This window comes from Anas acuta, chromosome 10, assembly GCF_963932015.1.
Source record: "Anas acuta chromosome 10, bAnaAcu1.1, whole genome shotgun sequence".
Lineage (NCBI taxonomy): Eukaryota > Metazoa > Chordata > Aves > Anseriformes > Anatidae > Anas > Anas acuta.
In genome coordinates this window covers 13,522,811-13,544,169 of record NC_088988.1, presented here as the reverse complement: position 1 = coordinate 13,544,169, position 21,359 = coordinate 13,522,811, and the positions used below count along the sequence as shown (strand labels likewise).

The 21,359-nt window shown below is 38.4% G+C and overlaps 2 protein-coding genes across 11 annotated transcripts; one reads left to right on the top strand and one right to left on the bottom strand.

Annotated features, from left to right (window-relative positions):
* Positions 1–896: 896 nt before the first annotated feature.
* On the bottom strand, positions 897–12,094 carry HSDL1 (hydroxysteroid dehydrogenase like 1). Of its 8 annotated transcripts, none has more exons than XM_068693530.1 (6): positions 6,844–6,867; positions 6,432–6,546; positions 5,873–6,105; positions 4,771–5,216; positions 2,529–2,756; positions 897–1,824 (listed from the first exon to the last, which is right to left on the bottom strand). In XM_068693530.1, the coding sequence occupies exons 3-6, from the start codon at positions 6,090–6,092 to the stop codon at positions 1,723–1,725; spliced, it is 996 nt and encodes a 331-aa protein (XP_068549631.1). In that variant the 5' UTR covers positions 6,093–6,105; positions 6,432–6,546; positions 6,844–6,867; the 3' UTR covers positions 897–1,722. The 8 variants fall into 8 exon arrangements, with proteins under 8 accessions (XP_068549631.1, XP_068549630.1, XP_068549635.1 ...); XM_068693529.1 differs by lacking the exon at positions 6,844–6,867 and adding an exon at positions 6,814–6,830; XM_068693534.1 differs by lacking the exons at positions 6,432–6,546; positions 6,844–6,867 and adding an exon at positions 12,070–12,094.
* On the top strand, positions 6,952–21,144 carry DNAAF1 (dynein axonemal assembly factor 1). Of its 3 annotated transcripts, none has more exons than XM_068693511.1 (14): positions 6,966–7,101; positions 7,456–7,687; positions 7,886–8,017; positions 8,509–8,644; positions 10,133–10,224; positions 11,132–11,353; positions 12,103–12,269; positions 12,538–12,659; positions 13,245–13,459; positions 14,394–14,654; positions 15,267–15,376; positions 18,075–18,143; positions 19,863–20,235; positions 20,528–21,144. In XM_068693511.1, the coding sequence occupies exons 2-14, from the start codon at positions 7,552–7,554 to the stop codon at positions 20,623–20,625; spliced, it is 2,133 nt and encodes a 710-aa protein (XP_068549612.1). In that variant the 5' UTR covers positions 6,966–7,101; positions 7,456–7,551; the 3' UTR covers positions 20,626–21,144. The 3 variants fall into 3 exon arrangements, with proteins under 3 accessions (XP_068549613.1, XP_068549612.1, XP_068549611.1); XM_068693510.1 differs by having other exon boundaries at positions 6,969–7,106; XM_068693512.1 differs by lacking the exon at positions 7,456–7,687 and having other exon boundaries at positions 6,952–7,106.
* The last annotated feature ends 215 nt before the right edge of the window (positions 21,145–21,359 follow it).

The following is a 21,359-nucleotide window of genomic DNA, read 5'->3' as shown; positions in this document are numbered from 1 at the left end:
TTTAAATACATAGGCTGTGTTCTCCTGCATGCTTAAAAATGAAAGGAGTTGCTGCTCTGCATTACTCCGGAGAACAGTTCTTTGAAAAGTAGATTACTTAGATATAACTGAATGGACTTTAACTCCTGTGAGGAAATGTGAAGATACAATACCGTTAATAGGGAGTGACAAAGCCAAACACAAAGTACAGCAATAGAAGTGTTATCCAGTTTCATAGCAGTATTTAAGCCTTTGCTAAAAATAAATGCATTTTTCACCCAGCCTCTTTTAAATCCCCTTTCTGAATGCATGTAAGTCATTCTTACACACACCTAATGCATAATTTTGAAACAAACAGCTGTCAGGGCCAGCTGAGTGTGGTCTGCTAACCAGAGATCACGCAAACCAAACACACTAACGAGTTCCTGCCCTGATCCCTCCTTGCCTGCTCCGCTCCCTCCTTCCCCCCAGAAATGAGTACTCTGGGTTGCAGGAGCACAACAGGAACAAATGTCAAGGGAGAGAGCTCCCTTGACACAAAAAATTGCAGTTGTACAGTAAACCAACAATCATTTTTCTTCCTTTGCAACCCAGCAGCTATACTAGGCATTTTCACCCTCATGAAAGGGGGGGGGGGGGCTGGTTTCACTGTATTAAGAATCAAGATTTTTAAGAGTTTTAGTCAAGATTTCATATGGCACAACTTCAAATCAATTATTTAGAAACTGAGTCACCTCAGCTGAGAATATCTCACTGGATAGGAAAAAGTATTAGATTATTCTGTATTAAATCACACCCTTCTTTTAGATAGGACAGCTCTCAGATTTAGAGACAAGCAGTGTAATACCAGATAACTTGTAACAAATATATATACACACACACTTTTTTTTAATATATAAATAAGAAGTCATACAGCATCAAAACAAGTGTTTTTTATTATCATAGGAAACCAACCACTGTTTTTAAATCAAAGCATTTATTTCCTCATTATTTTGCTTTAGCTAATATGGTTTTACATTCTTTATTCTCCAGCCACACTTCAGCTTGCTGAAGGAACACTTGATGCATGACCCAGATCATTCACGCTTAAAATAAGAAAGAAAACCAAGCTTATTTTCCAATTCATTTACAGCTCTGTATGACCTTCTTAGTCATTTAAACAACTCACTACGACCTTTCCATATGTTTCAATTTTGAGAAGTACCTCAAATAACATCATTCAAAACCAACAACATTTGCACTTAAAACACACATATCTGCCAATTAAAAAAAAAAAGTTCCACAAAACTGTGTATTAATGAGACTTAATTCAGTGACTGTTCATCTTTTGATGAACTAAAAAGATCATCTTTTTAGATGGCATCATTTGTTTGGGCCCATTTCTGCCACAGCTGGAGAATTCTCAAATCCTTTCACCATTAACAGTTGATGTTATGTAGCACTATACAAAAGGCAGTTATTTACTGGCAGAATGACAGTTATACCCACTCCTATACAATTACCTTAAAGACAAAGTGATCTGAGCTTAACCACCACAAGATCAGCCCTTTGTCCTGGAGGAATGCAGAGGAGGAGCTATTTAACACCAAGGTGCAGGGAGGATCCAGACTTCTGATGTCTAGGTTACACACTACTTGTTTAACAAGGTATTGATATATTACAGTAAATACATGGTTCAAGTAAGATTTTTGCAGCACTCTGATCAGAATATAGTACTCATCTATGCTGGACATCTAGATATTCCTATTTCAGTTTGCACGTTAAAGCTTCCTTGCGTATTATTCTTAAGAAGTACTGTGCAAACCACGCCCAGATCCATTCTGGTATACGCTCACCCACTGCGAACTGTGAAGAGAAACAGGGAGACAAGAAGAAAAAAAAAGAGGAAGGAGCTGGTTAAGATATATTCTATTAAACAGTTTCTCAAATTCTTAATGATGTGTTTCTCGAAGCACAACAGTACCTGTTCAAACATGAGCAACTAAACCTTAAATTCCACCCCACGCTCCCCTCCCCCACCAAAGTTTATTCAGCCCTTTTGGAAGGAGTGAATACAGCACAATAGTTAAGTTCTTCAAATAAATATCAGAGTGGTTGGTTTGTTCAATAGCAATGCTGTCTACTTCCTTTAATTTCCACATCTTGCCAGAATCCCTCCCCTTTCTGGTCTTTGCTTTGGAGTAATCCACATTTCTTCAGCTCCTTCTTCTCTACTTGATGCTATAGAGCTAATAGTTTTGACACATGACATGCAAGCAGCAAGTACAATAAGGTGGCCTTCTTTTGAATAAAACGTTGTCTCTTTCCCATTTCTGTTGCATATTTCAACTAGGAATTGGATTCACTGTCTCATTCTACAAACAAGCATGGCTGAGCATTTTTTTAAAAGCAGAATTAGTGAGATAAGATGGCACAATGCCTTTAAATCTTATGGTATATGCTGTACTCTTTCAGAATACTGAGATGTTTTTTGTTTGGACTCTTGAGGAAGTAAACAGCTTGCTTTTTTTCTACTGACAAGCACTAAATAGTTGGATGAATTTTCTTACCTTTATTGAATGCTTCCAGTAACCAGGAGTCCTTTTGGATAACCCAAGGGTAGAAATAGCTTGACTTGCATATTCTTCAGCAGAAGGAAAAAAGAAAGATCTCTTTGATGTAACGCTACTGCACGATACCATTTTTGTAGCGATGACAAATGGGGTTAAGCTCTGAACAAAAATTCCTTTTGAGGCATATTCGTAATACAGCGCTCTACTGAAATAGTCCAAGTAGGTCTAGGAAGACAAAAGCAGAAGACATTCAATGTTGTTTGTTTTTACAATCAAGTTTCACTGCAAAGTTTTAGTAAAATCATAGAAAAGTTGTAGCATACTTGGAACATTAGCTTTAAAAGATGAGACCATCAAATATACATTTCTAAAGCTTGACCAATATTTCTATTTGCTGCTGTTTGTTTGCTGGGACCTAAAACAATACAGTACCTTGCAGGAGAAAGTGACAGCTTAGCTTTCTGATGTGAATTTAGCAATCCATGAATTTCTGCCTAAAACCAATACAGAAAGTACAGAAGTTTTTATATAACTTTCATATTGTTCAGTCTGAGGGCACTGAAGAAGACATTCCTAAGCTAACTACTGTCAAAAGGACAAAAAAAAAAGTCCTATTCTTTAAAACATTTACAGGTGAACAACACACTCAACCGATCTTCCACAAGTTAATTACTTGCTGGGACTCCCTTGTGCAAAATTAAGCATGCATTTGTTCATATGCATCTGCATCATCTCCTTTAGCTTATTTTACTTTTACCAAATTGCAGGAGAAAGCACAAGCCTGAAAACCAAAGTTACAGGAATCAGAATGAAAAATGAGCATGACTTAGTCTTATCACGGGAGCACGCCTGATGCCATGCTGAAGCTGCGGCTGTGCTGCCTGGCTAGTTAAATCGGAGAGAACATTTTAGACTCTGCTTGTGAGTGAAGGGATTTTTTTTTTTTTTAATTCCCAATGGCCTTCCAAAAGCATGGCTCCCAAACAACTGTTGGAACAGCATCTTCTACTGATGCTCTTACACCTGCTTTAGGAAAACAAACAAACCAAACCCAAGCAAACCAACCACTCTAACACTCCATGCTGCTAGTGCACAAGGAAGCTTAAGATGCCAGAACAGCTTGTTCCCACTTTCATGCCAAACCAGAGACCATGCTTTAAACTGGATTGCTCATCTAGGATCCAGATTAATTATGTTGGTTAAAGCAAGAAGTTTTAGTAGACCTTTGGTTTCATTCTGTTCTTTTTCATTCAGGCCATTTCACTGATACAGCTCAGAGTGCAGTTCCACATACACTTAGCATAACCAAGAGACAGATGCTCTGCAACAAGAATCTTGAACCAGTTTCCACACTGAAGACAACCTACAAGGAGTTATACTTTGGGGTAATATAGTTGGTTTTGCTCCAGGCAGAAGGAACGACTTGCAAGAGCTATCCTGCAACAAGGCTGTGTGGAGGTTAGGCTCCAGCAGAGGGCAGCAACCAACAGCCAGAAGCAATCAACACTTTGGGTTTAGACAACTGGGTCTGGAAGAGATCTTTCTACTTTCTCGGTTGCTTCTCAGTGGGATTAAGCAGCAAATTATCCAGCACAAATCTGCATCCCTGCATGCTTCAGGGGTAACTTCAGCATCATCTAGTTATCCCATCCAATTCAGCAATGTCAGGATCTCCTGAGGAAGAAAAATTATGGGGAAGTTCTTTTTGCTTCTAAGTGTGGTACAGGACAGAGGTGTAAGAAGCCCTCTACTCCACCTAGCCCCTTGGTGTTTGCTGAAGCACCATGTTGGTTTTTTTTGTTTGTTTGTTTGTTTGTTTTGCCACAGCTCTTGTTGCAGTGACTGCTTGTGCACGACTGTAATACCTTTTTCTACCAAATAACCAGCCTGCAAGTACCATGAGATGTCCCTGCACACTTTTCAGCTACAGAAAAGAAATTCCTCTGCCTTTCAATGGGTCATAGAATTGCCACTATTGGTTTGAACATCATTCCTCTGAGGAAGATGACACTTCTGCTAGGAGTACTCTTATGCTGCAGTTCACACGAAATCCACATAGCAGACCTTGTCCCAAAGCCCATTAATGGGGAGGAAAAAAAGCGCAGCATAATACGTGAAACATGAACAAATCCCTAGAAAACTTTCAAGTGATTTGATATCTTTGCTGAACATGTTAAAAAACCACCTATAATGCTTTTACTTTTCAGTGCATACCATCAAATACCACATCCTAACTTACTTTAGAGGCTCCATAGATTGTTAACATCGGTGTGGGCTGACAGCAGGATGCAGACGAGACGTTCACAATTGCACCTCTCTTCTTCTCTACCATGCCTGGCAGCACAATGTGCACCATCATGTTAGCAGAAGCAATATTTATGTTGATCATGTCCCACAGCATATCCTCAGACAGGTTAGTGAAATAGTCTGGGTAGGTGTAAAACAGTCCTACATTATTCACCAAGATCCCAATTTCTCTGTCTTTCAGGCCCTCCTTAATGGCTTGGTAAGCCTCACGCCCCTTACTGAAGTCAGCTACTATGAAATCTGTTTCCACTTTGTATGTTTCAGATATGCTTCGAGATACAGCCTGCAGCTTCTCCTTGCTTCGGCTGATTAAGATGATGTTGACACCACGCTTTGCCAGTTCTTCAGCATACGCCTTCCCGATACCATCGGTGCTACCTGTTATTAATAGAAAATAGAACAGCAGTGTGAAAATCAGAACAGGTGCCGTCTTCTATTTCGACAGTTGTTTTAATTGCAGCTTTATTCCCTTCTCTGAATATGACGTGGCACTGAATATGCTGATCTCAAAACCGTAACACTAAAGATAACAATGTCAGTAGCAACCTTCTGCAATGGCACCTCACACAAGTTTCTTATTTCTGTGACAACAGCAGAGAGCTTAGAGTAGAACCTTTATAAGAGGATGTTAAAGGTGCATGACTTAAACCTTACTGAAGAACTTGAGCACATGTGAAAATCCCACAGCAAAAATATGTTGGCTGCACCTCTCTCTGAGGTTGCTTATGGAGTCTCATGCTCCCTTACACATGCCTGGGGTGGAGCTTACAATTTCTGGGAAAAGTTGTTCTGGGATTCTTTTTCAGTCAGTCAACTGAGGACTTGAATTACTAAGGCACTGTACAAGTATTGCTGTCCGTGACTGACTACAGTATCACTGCTCAAGCAATTTAACTTGTATTCACCAACCCAAGTCAATACAGGCCCCAGCTTGTGCCACAAGGCTCACCCAGTGATGTACGCCAGCAAGTTTTTACAGGACTGGTACAACACATTATATAAGCACAAGCAAACACGCTGCTCCAGTCTCTTACCAGTGACCACTGCCCATCTTCCATACCGCTTGACAAGATCAATCTCACCAACCAGCTTTGGAACAACGTGAAGCCTGAGGATGCTGTAGGTGTTGAAGGCAAGAGTCATGCACTTCCTGACTGTGTACCAAGCTCCAATTAAAGCCAGGGCCTCTACATAAGAGCTGCAAGAACGACTGATCTCTCTGTATAGGAGGTAGAAACAATCCACTGCAGCCATGGTGACCAAAAGCCTAAGGAAAACAAGAAAAAGCAGGCAATTATAATCTCTTCAGCCACATAAACTGTTCAAACCTTTGAGATTTGGCAGCTTCAGTTACGTGCTACATCAGGGAGTGGTAACTGGAAAATGTCTTTCCACATATTCCCACTAAAAGTGATGCAACACTAGAAACAATAGAAGCAGTGCATCTTTAGGAACCTATCTGCAATATGTTCCAGAAAAGCAAACAAAAACCTTGGTAATTAAAATAACACCAAATCGTGTAGGTATGAGAATATAACAAAGTTTCCATGGAGGACATCAACAGCAGCTGTTTAGCCTATGCTCAAGGCTTACTCATCCGTTGGGCTGTAAAGACCTGGGTCTACGATCCTGTGAACAACACTATCCAAGCCCAAGCAGAAAAGGGAAACTCAACGTGCAAAAACTGCCCTTGGACGCCTAAAATCACCTATGAAAGCGGGGATAAGCAGCAGGGGAGGGCTCAGCACACGGCAACAAGCTCCCTCCAGCACAGCCAGCCAGGCTGAGGGCCCTTCCCTCCTCCTCCAGCCTCCCAAACGCCTCAGGAGCCTTTCCTGGCCTTTCACGCACCTCTCGGCGCTTTTAGCAGTTAAATACACTTTAAAACACGCACCCGCAGCCTGCCACCGCCGTACCCACACACGCACCGCGCTCCCCCCCGCAGCACCCCGGACCCCCACGCTCCCCTCCCGACCCTAACGGGCTGCACCGGAGGGAAACCAACTCCCAGACCGCGGCCTGCCCGCCGGGGCCGCCTCCCTTAGGAGCCGCCTCCCTCAGGGGCCGCCTCTCGCCCTGCCTCTCCCTCAGGCGCCGCCGCCGCCATTACCGGGCTCAGGCCGCGGGGCCGTGTGGGCCTGCGCGGCGTCGCCATGGCGACAGCGGCGGTTGGGGCGGGGAGCGCGCGGCCGCCCGTTCCTCAGCGGCCCCCCAGGGTCCCCGGTTCGAATCCCCGGCCCGGAACCCCAAGCCGGGCTTTGGGGTCAGGTAAAGGGAATCGGGGGGGTAATTTGGGGTCTTCTCTGACCTCAGGGACTTTGGGGGTGAAGTGTAACAGCACCCGCAGTCCTCGCCAGGTGACAGCTCGCTGGCAGGCAGCGGAATGCAGTGTGGTGGAGGAGCAGCATCCCTGCCCCCTTGCGCTGCCAGCCCTGAGGGGAAAAAAGCGACTTGCTCCACTTTCGGGGTCTTCACTGTGTGCTTCAGTGCTCTGAGGGAGATCTGCAATGGGCAGGATGTGTTGCATGTCCCCCCCACACACCTTTCAGGGTCTCCACAGTGAGAGGTTGCCACAGGGCAGGCTGGATAATCTTGTCCTGTCTTTTATCTGCAACAGGTTCTCCTGCTAAAGCCGTTAGACAGCTTGTCTGGCAGTTGGATTTTAAGTCAAACACCGACTTGAGTTGATTTTGTCTAAATCACATCTCATAAAATGCAAGCGCAAAATGGAGATTCGGACGCAGGCCTCGGAGGGGAGGTCGTTGCCCAAGGCGTGGTGGGAGAGTCCCCAAACAGCACAGGGCACGACACGACCCACACAGAACATGAAGGAAATGCTGTCAGCACAGGTCAGCTCTTCCACTTGGCTTGCTAGGGTAAATTTTGGGATTTTTTTTTTTTTCCAGTTTCTTTAATTTTCTTTTTCTGGAGGTGTACCTTTTGTATTGGAGTCATACATCTAGCCTGACCTCTAGAAGTTTTAATTACAGCTATATGTAAATGACCTGGTACAATCATTTTGTTGGCACTGTCTCTTTCACTGTCAGGACTACAAGCACAACTAGACGGTGAAGAGCAAGAATCTGAAAAGACGATTGGAAATGCAATTACTCAAACACAGTCTAAAGACAATTTGAATGAGTATAGCACTGGAGACACCCTCGAAAGAGTGCAAAAAGGTAACTTTGTGGGAGCTAGACAAAAAAAACAGTGTTTGCCATGACTCAGATAAGCCCACTATCATGGTCTCTTTATATGCAAATTTAGCAGTCATCTTAAAGTCAAATTATTGTAAATTAAATGTAATATTCTGTAGACGTCTAAGACCATAAGAGCACTGGTGCCAGTACTTTATTATCATTGTACATTGCAATAATCCTTCTTAAGAATAGTGGGTACTACCTCACTTCCAGATTTAAACAAACGCAATACTTTAACAGTTTATTTTGCTACTAGTTGTTTTACTACTTTTGTTCTATAGAAAATTAAGCCTCCCCCCATCAAAAAGGTCATCAAATGTTGTGGTTAGAAAACATCTTTTCTTGAAATTCACATTCAAGTGTTCTTTGGTATTTCTCTGAAGTAATTGGAAACATGACACTTTTTCCCCAACTTATATTCTTAACTGCAACTTTTTTTTTTTTTTTTTTTTTTTTTACTTACAATAAAGATGTTAAAACTCAAGAGAAAGCCTTCAACTGTATGTCCAGAGCAGATCAACAGAATGAACAAAAATCAGATGGTGATCACAAGTCAGTAACCAGTTCATTCAGTCAAAGGGCAGAAGAAAAGGGGGGCTGTGTAAGGTAATATATTGGTTAGTGATTTTTTTTTTTTTTTTAATTTTAAATCATGGCATCATTGAAGTCAATAGAGTTTCACTATTTTACATATTAATCTTACCTCAGGAGAATGATTTCTTTGAAGATGAACTTGAGACTAATTGATAAATCAGGAATTGTTGGTATTGCTAGTATCTGTACTGCTTTTTTATGGCTGCAGTAGCAAACTGCCTTTTAAATACATGATGTAATCTATTTAATGGATCCGAAAAAAATTGTGCAAACTCTTCTGGGGGTCTTTTGTCAGATTTGACCACTTCTCAATATGAATTCAGACAGTGCATTGTATTAATTCATCTCAATGTAAATATTATAGTTGTCAAGATAATTTTTAGCAGAGGGAATTCAGATACCTGAACATGCCTGTTCTGTTTAACATGCTTGTTCTATAGGAGACAATTACAGTCCTTTAAAGCCAAGGGAAAGACTCTCTCTGAGTTATCAGGAAGTAGATCAGACTGTGCAGACATAGAAAACTTCATCATCACTGGCTAATCAGGTTACCATGCTTCAAAATTAAATTTTTATGAAGAATGATGTCAGAGAGCAACAAGTGCACATAAGATAATTAGTATTCTTATGGAATATATTTTATGATCCTATAATTGCCTGAGGATGCTGATCATTTGATTAAGTGCTACTGTAAATAGCACAATGAAAGTCATTGTAATACATTGCAGCTACATAGCATTCAATAATGTTCCTGGGCTCACAATGCAAGAAAATGGTACATATTTAGAGATTTGGTTTAAAGTTTATAAACTCCAAGATTTATGGAGCAGTAACTGGCTGACAATCATATTTTATATTGCCCCAAGAACTCAATTGACTAGTTAGATGACTGTATTAGAGTTTTGGTTACTCAGCAGTATCAAGGTTTTCAGTGTGGTAAGCAACAATATTTAAAAGAAAATAAATTAAATTAAAAAAAAAAAAAAAGGTACACCTTCACTGCTTTTATTCATTATTTTTTTTCTTGTCCATTTTGAAAATATTTTCTTGCCAAGAAAATCTTGCAGTTGTAAGTCTTAGTCCGATAAATATTTATGGCCGCAAATGCAAAGTTCATTTCATTAATATGAGATTGAGAAATGGAAAGTAATCTGGGGTCATATAACAGCAAAGAGTGGAGAAAAGAGAATAGGCGAGGAAGGAACCAGAATCTTAACAAAAATCATACTGATTTTTTCAGGAAGATTCCCTACCTATTTTATTTTTTTATAGTAGAAATAGAAAGAACCTGGTAACATACTTCTGACAGGCAGAAATGGAAAGACACTAAAAAAAATCAACAGCTTTTTTGCTCTGAGTATAGTCCTGAAAGCTGTAGCTATTATTCTTGCATAAAAGAGCTATTAACTATGTTGCATTAGAATGTGTTTAAAAAACAAAGATTTCAGAATGTGCACTGAAATACATTTTGTTCGTTTCTGCTTCCTATTTTTATTTTAGAATGACAAAAAAGATTCTGCGAGACATTTGTAAGCAGCAGAAATTGTACTTGACCCCATCCTTAAATGATATACTTTACTTGCATTATAAAGGTAAGGTGTGGACAAGAGTGTATAGATTTATTATTCTTAGTTTTCTAGCATATTCTAATATCTAGTTTATGGCTAACCGAGGTAAGGTATAAAACATTCTTTTAAATTACAAACATAATTTAATTTGATAAAACAATGTAATTTAGAAAAAAAAATAATTCAATATGAAGGTGGATAAGTGAACTGATTATACATGTAGACTTAATTCATTTTGGGGACTCATTCAAAGGATTAATAGGAGTCAAGAAAGACTATTTTTTCAAAACAGAAGCCTCTGAAAAAATTATATATTAACGTGCTGGTCTAGGTTGCATTCAGAAGAAAATATATGCATTTTTTCTTTTTAAATATGCTTGCATAAAAAAGTTTTTAATTAGCTTTTGAGACATAAAAGTGGTCAGGAAGAAAACAAACAGTAAACAAACTGCATGTTCTCAAATACTACTGAAAGAAAGAGCAGTTGCTAGAATGAACATGGATCATCCAGTTTTGATCTTTGAGCAGTTTTTTTGCTTTATACTGCTAGATCATAGAATATCCTGAGTTGGAAGGGACCCATAAGGATCATCGAGTCCAAATCCTGATTATTCATGATAGCATTAAAAATGTTTTAAATAAATACAGCATGCTAGACCTACCTTCTACATTTGGCCTTGTGTTTACTATTTTCTCATTATTTATTGAGAATCTAGAGGGTTGCACAAGGTACAGACCAAAATAGGTACCTTGTAGGTACATTTTCTTCCTTTATGGACCAATTGGATCAGCAGATATATTGCCATCAATTTGAATATAACAGTTCAGAGGCTGTTTCAGCAGCACTGGTTTAAATATATTAAATAAATGTATTTTTCCAAAGACTTATTTTTAGCCAATATAGTTCATTTTGAAATATCTTTCTCTGTAGGATTTGACCGACTGGAGAACCTTGAAGAGTATACTGGATTGAGGTGTTTATGGCTGGAATGCAATGGCTTAAGAAAAATAGAGAATTTGGAGGCTCTGACAGAGTTGCGCTGCCTCTATTTGCAACTCAATTTAATTAACAGAATTGAAAATCTCGAATCCTTAGAAAAGCTGGATTCCCTCAACATCAGTAACAACTATGTCAAGACCATTGAGAATCTCTGTAAGAACTGTTGGTGCAAGATATTTTAACTTATAAGGAGCTAATATTTAAATTATAAGCAGCTAAGCTTTGACAGTTACTATTAGTGGCAGTAGATTTAAGATTTTTTTAAAATCATGTTAAAATGTTGTACACTATCCAATACCAAAGTCCACAAGGTTTCCACTGAAGTCAAACCTATGTATTATGCAGTGTAAATAGATGAGAAGACATATAATAACTACTTAAATGCAGATACCCAGAACAATATAGTATTTCCTCACTTCATAATACCATCTCAGTACTGAGCTGTTTTGCAGAGAGGCTGACGATCCAGTTTTCACTATTTACTTTACAGTTGGGATGTGCTGGCAGTTGCAGACATGATTACCAAATCTTTTGTCTGTTGAAAGGATTTATTCCATCTTCAGCAGAAAATTAAATAAAAATATCCTCTATATTATCATTTGTGTACATTAAGGGTAATTTGAAACATAAGCTCTTGCTCTTGTGTAACTGACTAGTTCAAAAGGTGAATTGAAAACAACCAACCATCCTTAAAACAAACAATTATGTCTTGAGGTGAAGAAAGGATCTGTGGAGGCATAGCCAAAAAGCACATATAAGCAAAACAACAAATACAGAAAAAAGGTCTCCAGAATTCAATATAAACAATAGTGTTGAAAGTGCAGTATTCTACTTGCTCCAGAAAATCATTGTGAAGCAGTGACTCTTACCTTTCCTTTCATTGCACTGTTCTTGTCTGACAGCTTGTCTGAAAGTCCTGAACACTCTGCAGATTGCTCACAACAAGTTAGAAACAGTGGAAGACATACAGCACTTGCAAGAATGCCCAAGTATTTCTGTTCTCGATCTTTCCCACAACAACTTAAGTGATCCAAATATTATAACTGTTCTGGAGGCAATGCCTAATTTGGTAAGCTGAATACAGCTGAGGGTTTGTATCATGTGTATGGGTGAATACTATTAAAAAGCTTTGTCAGGTAGTCCAGTGCATAATGGCTGCTGGTGTAAAATGTTATTAAACGTGATTAATTTTTTAGTAGATTGCCTGTAACAACCAGGATGTTTTATTTACCACTGATTTTTGAAATGATAGGGAAACTGCATATCCAAATTGTTGTGTGTATTTTTGTTATTTTTTTTAATCTGAACTTTGGAATTTGTTTCCCTTGTTTCTCTAGCGTGTGCTGAATTTAATGGGAAACCAAGTGATCAAGAAAATCACTAATTATAGAAAAACACTTACTGTTCGACTGAAACAGCTAACATATCTGGATGACAGACCAGTTTTCCCAAAGGATAGGTAAGAAACAGAGACATCTTTACACAGCAGCAAGCCTCAAATACTAATGATCTTACATGCAGTTTTTAGCAATACTGTCATGCAAGGAAAGGAAGATTGACTGGTAAAATTTATTGAGGGTGGGTAACTTTCATTACAATAGAATTACACTACAGAGGTCTACATACCTAAAAGAAACTAAGCCTTTTTTTTTTTTTTTTTCCTCAAGATAATTAATTATTGACCAGAATTGTTTTATGCAAAGTCCGTAGGCCACAGAAGCAAATCCTGATTTCAACAGAAACTGAACAGGTGTCAGGGAAAGCAGAGCCACGATCAGCAGTCCTGATGGATCTTTGGTGTTGTAATCACTGGCATTTGGATATCTTTGTTTTTTTTTGTTGCAGTTCCACATGCAAGATAAGATAGATGTGCAGCCCTGTTGCATAAGGGATTGGTATTGCTATATGATGGTTTGTTGTGGTTTTTTGTTTGTTTGTTTCTGTTGATGATACTTTATGCTGCTGTGAATTATTTCAAACTTCTCTTTTGTTAGAGAAATAACATTTATGACTATATTGCAGTGAGCTCTTTTGTTTTCATTAGAGCCTGTGCAGAAGCCTGGGCTGTTGGAGGGCTTGAAGCTGAGAAAGCAGAAAGGGAAAAATGGGAAACCAGAGAGAGAAAAAAAATCCAAGATAGCATCGATGCTTTAGCAGCAATCAGACAAAAAGCAGAGGAAAAGAAAAGACAGAAGTATATGGAAGAAAGAGACACAGGTGCAAAATGTGAAAACGAAGACGCAACAGCCACCCTAGAAGGTTTGTGGTTAATATTTTGGAAAAGTTTGTGTCTGCTTTGATTTGAATGTTTACAATACATTAATAGTTCCCAAGCATTCAGAAACAATTTTTGAAATGTACTTATGAATCTTCTTTTCCCATACTAACTGCTTTATTTATCTTACTGCATTTTAGACTAACCAGCAAGCTTTTAAGCAATCATCACCTTTCTCACTGCTGATAAAATAAACAAAACAATAGCAAAACACGTACTGTCTCAGCTTTTCAAGCTGTTGTGCTCTACACCAGAGCAACCAGGTGCTAATCAGGGCAGTAGTGGTTCCAGCACGTATTCACGCCCTGACTTACTGCTCTATTTTATGCCAGAAATTCTTCTGTCACAGTATTCAAGATGACATAAAGTCCTGAGCAATAGTAATCCCCAGCCTAGCCTTTTCTAGAACAGTATGCATGTTTTAGGATAAACAAGACTGAAGCCAATAACAAAGAAGTACTGCAGTGCAGAAGAGTATTTGTGTGGTGTGTTTTGGCTTTTCAGAGGCTCTGAAGTCAAACAGTTGACTAGCAAGTAAAACTTTTCCAGCAACGCAGTAGATTGCATAAAGTAGAGGATAACTTTGGCAATTGATCCGTCAAAATACTCAAGCATCTATTTAAATGTAGTCACTTGTGAGTCCCCTAAAGGTTAACTATAGATACCAGACAATTATTTACTACAGTGTGTTCTCTAGATGAGATTTTGCTGGGGAACTATAGATGCTGGGGAGTTGAGATGGGAAAACATCGCTGCACTGCTAGGAGGACTGCCGAATCCTGAATAGCTGCTTAAACGAAGTAGGAGCTTTTGATGCATATTTTGGGATAAGCTACTAAGGCTTTGTACAGTTTGGATATCTAGAATAAGTGATGGCAGGTTAACTCAGTAGGTTAAATGAATTCATTTCTTCTGTAGGAGGATCTGCAAATTCAGATAACAACGATGGAAATTATAATACATCAGAGACATCAGATCTATCAGAAGAGCAAGAAACTCAAGAGAAGACTGAGAAATTTAGAAAGGAAAGTTTTGATGCTCATGATGAAGTGATAACACTTATACCAGACAGGGGAGATAACACAGACTTCCCACCTGAAAGTATTCCTGCAAGAATTCAAGAGGATTCATGCAAGACAAGTTCTTACAAACACTTAAACTTCAACAAGGAGCTAGATGGTAACGTACCCAGCAAAGAATGAAACCAAACTGGGGAAGTACAGACGATATGCCAAACTCTGTCTCAGTGTAGCTCCCCTCTGCTGTGATTCAAAACTGCTAATTCATAGCTGAAAATGTCCCATTAAATTTCCATAGCAGTGAGTTGAAAAGCAAGTAATTCTGGATAAAATATTCTTTTAATACAAGAACAAAAAACAAATCTGAATGTCCAGCTTGCAGCTTCTGACATGTAAAAGTGGAATTCCACTTCTCAAACATGCTAGGTTCAGTGACAGCACAGTATAGCTTACAGGCTTCCCGTGCTCCCACAAACTGTGTGTTCTGTCTGGCAGCAAAAGCTGGATGTAACACAAGAAGCAGTTCTGTGCCTTCACACATGGAAGAATGTTTTTCTTTTGTAGATACATGGAATATAGTATTAAAAAGTGCAAATATTAATTTATAAATTTTAAGGGAGACAAAGGTTATGATGGATAGATAAAGCACTGGATTCAGCAGTGAATTCTGCAACAGTAGTCAGATCCCTAGCAATCTGGTTCTACAGTGTTGCAACATACAAAGCCTTTTATGCAGTTAGTTTTCTGCAACTACCTATTTTTTATTCTTCAGATTTACCAAGAGAGAATACAGTTGCTGAAAGGACTGTGGTTCCTGAACTGGATGAATATGCTGAAATCAAACAGATCAAGCCAGAGACACCAGAAAAACTTCGTCTTGATGTATGTATTAGATTCAGATTTTGAGAAACTAAGATTTGGGTATTGTCTACTCCCAAATTAATTCCTGTAACATCCTGGCTGAATAAAGCATACGGCTAGACTTATAATAAAGGTCCATGATTAGGAAAAGTAGAAGGAAACAAAGGAAAAATAACAATAAAGTTATAGGGTATTAATTCTTTCCAGCATGTGGAAAGGATTTACCACTGCTACCAAATTCTGGTTTGTCCTTTGGCCATAGATCACCTGAAGCTGACCTTTTAGCTCTGTGATTTCTCTGTGGAGAGAGTTAATGGGGGCTTTTATTTGAAAAATAGAAATCACAATAAAAAGAATCCAGTGAATAAATGTGTCCCTTTAGGTAAAACTCAAGTGAAATATTCATTGGAAAAGGTAAATGATTGTGGAAAAAGCATAAGGAAGAAATAGCCAGCCACTTATTGTAAATGCTCACTAGCAATATTAGATAATATAATTAGTTCTCAAGATAAAACTTTCAGGCATATTTTCAAGAAATGCTGAATTTTCGTTTTCCACATATATATTAAGTGATTAACATTTTTAATATATTCATCTATTTTCTGAGATTTCAATCTGATGATTTAAACATTTAAGCATGAGGGCATGTGTAATACCACTGAAAAATACAATATGAGTGCAAAGGAATACTATTTGATATGTTCTAATTGCAACCCTACTGCTAAACAAACAGGGTCAGATTATGACACAACTAGCAACAGCAAACTTTTGAGCTTATGATTTTCCAGAGCATTTAATGTACTGTTTAATCCCTTATACAGAGACAGTTAACTAAATTCTTTCTGGAATGTTTTAGAAAGGTCAGTTATATCTATGCCCTTAATTTCCCAGGAAAAAAAATCCATCCTATTATTGAAGGACCCAACTCACTGCTTTAGTAGAGGGCTTATTGCATTGCTGCATCTTCCTGTTCAGCTATTTTTAATAATCAGTTTAACAAGGACAGTGGAGAGAACTGGCAGCAACTCTAAGTACATACAATATTATGTTTCAAAGAAGATCTTGCAGGGCTGAAACAAAAGCTTTAAATACATAGCAATACTGTAGGTCCCCATGAGGTGAAGATCTCAAAGATTCAGTGGAACTTTTCTTCTTCATGCTGTATGGCACCACTGTGTAACATGGTATAAAAAGAACTCTTCACCATACATGTATGTACATGGGATTTCTTTCAACACTTAAGACCTGCAAATATTCTAAGGATAAAATTAAGGATAAAATTAAACAAATTGCATACTAATACACATTTCAGTGTTCTGTGCTACTCTGTTCTCCAACTGATGTTTAGTAATGGCAAGAGCTGCTGGCAACAGCCTCCAATACTTACGCTACTACAGATTTTCCAGAGACAGCTAGCATTGACATGGTGGAGAATGGCTGAGAAGATGCTGTGAGTGAGAAGCTTGGAAGCAGCACTGTAGACAGTGTTCGTATCCTCGAGCCTGTAGATGGTCTCAGTAGTAATATAAGGGAGAAGAGTGGAGGAGGATTTGTAATGCAGTGGTTATGACATCCCTCTGTCAAGCAGAAGCAAGCCAAACGTGCAAGAACTGGTCTTTGTGCATAATCCTTGGCAGTGGTTGAGCTACATACCATGTACCTAAACCAGGATAACTTTCACCAACAAAATGAATAGCTATTTCATGTCCCTATTTACATCAAATTCTGCTCATTAATCTTGGTGTGCAAATCTTAATTTGTACACTTTTCATCACATTCTTCTAACACTAATTGAATTCAGGACATGCTGCACTAGCCACAGCCACATCAGGAAACACATTTTATTTGTTGATTTTAATTCTGTAATAGTCTTCACACACCAAACATACAGATTAGATGTTCCCGATGCTGCTATGCCAAGCAACTTGCTACACAAAACCAGTGAGCCCTAAAAACACCTTCCTAAAGGAGATGCTTTTACCAGTATTAGCCTGCATTAAAAATTTGGTGAAGAGGTATTACATTCTACTTGTAATTTTGTATTTCCACCCCCCATTTTTGCTTTCATGTCAGTAATTTACATTTGTCTTAGATAATATTTTTTTAATATAAATATGAAATTATTGGGCTTGTCTGAGGAAAAATAATTCTCTGCAAGTTTACCATTCCACTTCCTTGATTACAAGGCTTCCACAGTAAAACACTATTTTATTAGTTGTGTTTAGATTATCAGAATTTACTGATAAATGGTTTCAAATAGACGGCAGATTTTATTTTGGCTGTTACCCATAAAGATGGATTACAGTTGAGATTAAGTATACTGAATGAGTAAGAAACAGCTAAGAGACATAAACCACATCTCCTCTAAAAATCTTTGTAGTGTCATTTTGTTTACCCATTTTCCTTCCTTCCTTTTTGTTTTTGTTCTTGTTTTTGTTTTTAACCTCCTAGTCACACAGCAGAGTAGAAAAGACCATTCCAATGACATTTAGGTTATTGCCTTCCCATCTGCTACATGTATTTCTGGAGACAGATGAATTGTACTTTTCCCACATATGCTTAACAGAGAAAGATGTCATCCTGGAGAAGATGACAGCCCAGTATTTCTAGTTGTGGCCTCTTATCTGGAAAAGCATCGTGTTGATTCCCAATGAGATAGGGATGACATATTTTATTGATTAGAGCTAACTTTTCCCACTGGTTTTGTGACTCTCTTCAGGAACTGCCTGATTTAGAAGACATAGATGTAAATGAATTTCCCCCAGAAGAGGAAATCTTTGTTCAAAAGGTAAGATTCTTAATTAATTCCAGTGACGAAGCTTCCCTTATGAATGTTTTGCAAAATAAGAGCAATCTGAGTTGTGAAATGCTGTCTTGGAAGATACAATCAGTTCTGCACTTATAAACTAAAATGGATGTTTCGTCAGATCTTGTATATCCATTTGTAAATCTTCTTTCAATTTGATTTTTTTATATATATTTTTGCATTGTAAAAATAGGAAAATGAAAAACTAAGGTCAAATAATGCAACAGTTACATAAAATTAACTTCTTAGTGGTATACAGCTTTTCAATGAAGATTACTGATAAAATATACTTTACTAGTACTAATATGCTGCAAAGGACTGAGTAGATAGCACAATAGCCTACTACTGAATAAAATCAGACTTTTCAACTGAAAATACAGAGACCAAAACTCCTCTGCTTCACTTAATACTACTGATATACAACGCATTCCAGCCCCACTGGTTCGTGCTCCCAACAGCATCATGCTATGCTCAGACTAAGCTGCTAGACAAGACTATAAACAGAAACAAAAGAGGAAAAAGAAAAAAAAAAAAAAGAGAGAGAGAGATTAAAAGGACAGCTTTGATTCTAGTGTTGCTGATGGCTCATTCTTGCCCTGCTGGAGACAGGCTGATACAGTACACATTTTTGCAACAGCTTGGAGGAACTTGTAAAGTTTTCCTACAGTCCATTTGTGTAAGGCATGGGTTTTATTTGCTCATCTTGTCACATCATCACAAAAATGTTGCAAAATGTCTTGGCCAACAAATCCTCCACTTAGAAGATAAGAGAAGGAATAGGACAGGGAACAAAAAGGATTAATAAAGGAACATGTGTTAGCAACTCTCACGCTCCTAAGGGTGTTCGGTTCTTAAATGAAGTCAGATTAGATGTTATATGAGACACTGGGTAGAGTCTATTAAGTAATATTTTTAAAAAAGCACTAGTAAGACTCAGTGTATTGTGAGAGATCCTGGAAGATGAGAACGTGTCAGTCACAGTGGTGAAATGTCAACCTCTCAGTCATGGTCGTGTTGCATCACTGCCCAAACCTTCCACTTTATATGAAATACCATTGGTTCTTTAGCAGAAATGCAGCCTTGAATTCCTGTAGCCTCCTAGTTAAGGATATTTCTTGAACAGTGGAAGAGTCGAGGTTAAATTCCTGCTGTGACAAAGGTAAAATAATACATCTGAGCCCATGAATCCTCTTGCTCTTGTCAGTGGCTTGCTCTTGAGGCATGCGGTTTCGGGAAACTGGGGCTTTGTTTTTATTTTGTCTGATATAAAAATAAATTTATTTTCAGGTTGGATCGAAACTAACCAGTAAGTTGTAAATCAAAGAGCCAGACTACTCTGATCTAGTCTACACAATTATGATGGCTGTCATTTTTTTAAATGTGTTTGTACTCATTTTGATAAAATGATCAAAAAAAAAAGTATTAGAGGCTATACGTTGCTGAATTGCTGAAATATTCCCTTTTTTTCTTTTTTGAACTGTTAGTAGTTCATGGTCAGCTCATGGTTTATGTCTGCCATGCAGTTAACCCAAGATCAATCTGCAAAGGAGAAGAGCTGTGGGTGTGAAGCAGCTCTTCCATACATTTGAGGAGAAAAGCACATCAAGGATGACAATTGTACCGATTCAGGAGATAGTTACCTATCTTTCATTTGTTATATCTAGAAGGATATATTTTCAATTACATTTTCTGCCTTTACAGCAACGTCACCCAAATATTGAAATAATTTCTGAAATGACAAACGACAGCGATTCTGCCTTAGAGGAAAACACTAAAACCACATTTGAGCATTCAGTAGGAGAAGTTCCAACAACAATTTTTTCAAATGTGTCTAAGACACATAGAGCACAAGAAAATGAGCGCCTAAGACCCTTTGTTGAAGGTTTCTTTATGGAGCCCTCTAATTCAGGAAGATACTTGGAGACCAAAGACAAACAAGCTAACCCCCAGAAAGCCTTGATACAAGAGGTTATCTCTGAACCTACTGATAAGCTACTCTTGTCATCAGCCTGCAATCAACCAGATGACCCAAGCCTGTGGGAAGGGGACAGCAAGATTACAGTTGCTTGCCCTGGTAAGATTACAGCATACATTTAATCACAGAGTAAAAGGCAGGTGGCTTACATACACTAACATTAAGGATTTGTTGAGATCTTGTCAAAAAGCTGTAAAATCCACCATGTTAGTTAACAACCACCTTTTCCTTTTATTTATGTGGGAAGCCTAATAAATTAAGAATTAAACGCTTCTCTCTTTTTTACACAGAATTCCTTGTTTTGTATCACTTAAATTGGGCTCTACATTTCTTTTTCCAGTATTAAAGACTATCAGTGAGTTTCACTTGCCTTTTACTTGCTTTTTAACAGGGAATGGCAGTGATGGAGAAGTACAGACCCTGGCTGAAGGAAAAGAGTGTCCTCGTGAACCACAAGATGACAATGACAGTAAGAGGGGATTAGATTAATCACTTTGAATAAAACAAACCAAATCTGGAACACTGTGCCTGCCTGACTGCTTAGAGTTGTTCTCCAAATGCAAAGTTCAGCAGTGGGACCATCAGTTAAAACTGACCTAACACTTTGTGGTATAAAAAATCACTGCCTTCACCATGAGGATTTCCGTGTTTCAGTCAGAGGCAATGCAGCCTCCAATGTACGACCTTCAGGGTAGAACATACGGTGATGCCAACATGAAAGCAGCACATAACCCTCTGTAACCTGCAGGTAGCAAGTGCCTTGTGTTCCCACTGACAGAAGTGCTAGAAATCCCTCATTTCTTCAGGGCAGCTGGGAACGTTTACTACCACAAAAAATGAGGGCACTAGTGTTTTAAGGTTAAATTCCACTCTCCCACATCCTTTCTTTTTCCTTGCCTCTTTCTAGAAATGTTTGTATCTTATGGTTTCATTACCTACATAGTTTCAATTCATAATGTAATACGTTTCTGTCACTTTAACTAAATAAAGATTCTACTTGTAACCCGATATATTTTTAACTTTTATCAGCTCACAAATATTTGTCATACCACATAGACCTCAATGACAGATCACAATTGCTTCTAATGACATTTTAAGAATCTAATATTCATAGACGTAATGGCTTATGCAAAAATAGATGTGTAAATAGCATCCATGAATGAAAAACGTTTTTACCTTTTAGGGCAATCTGTGGTGAAGCATCTACTTATGTCTGGCATTTT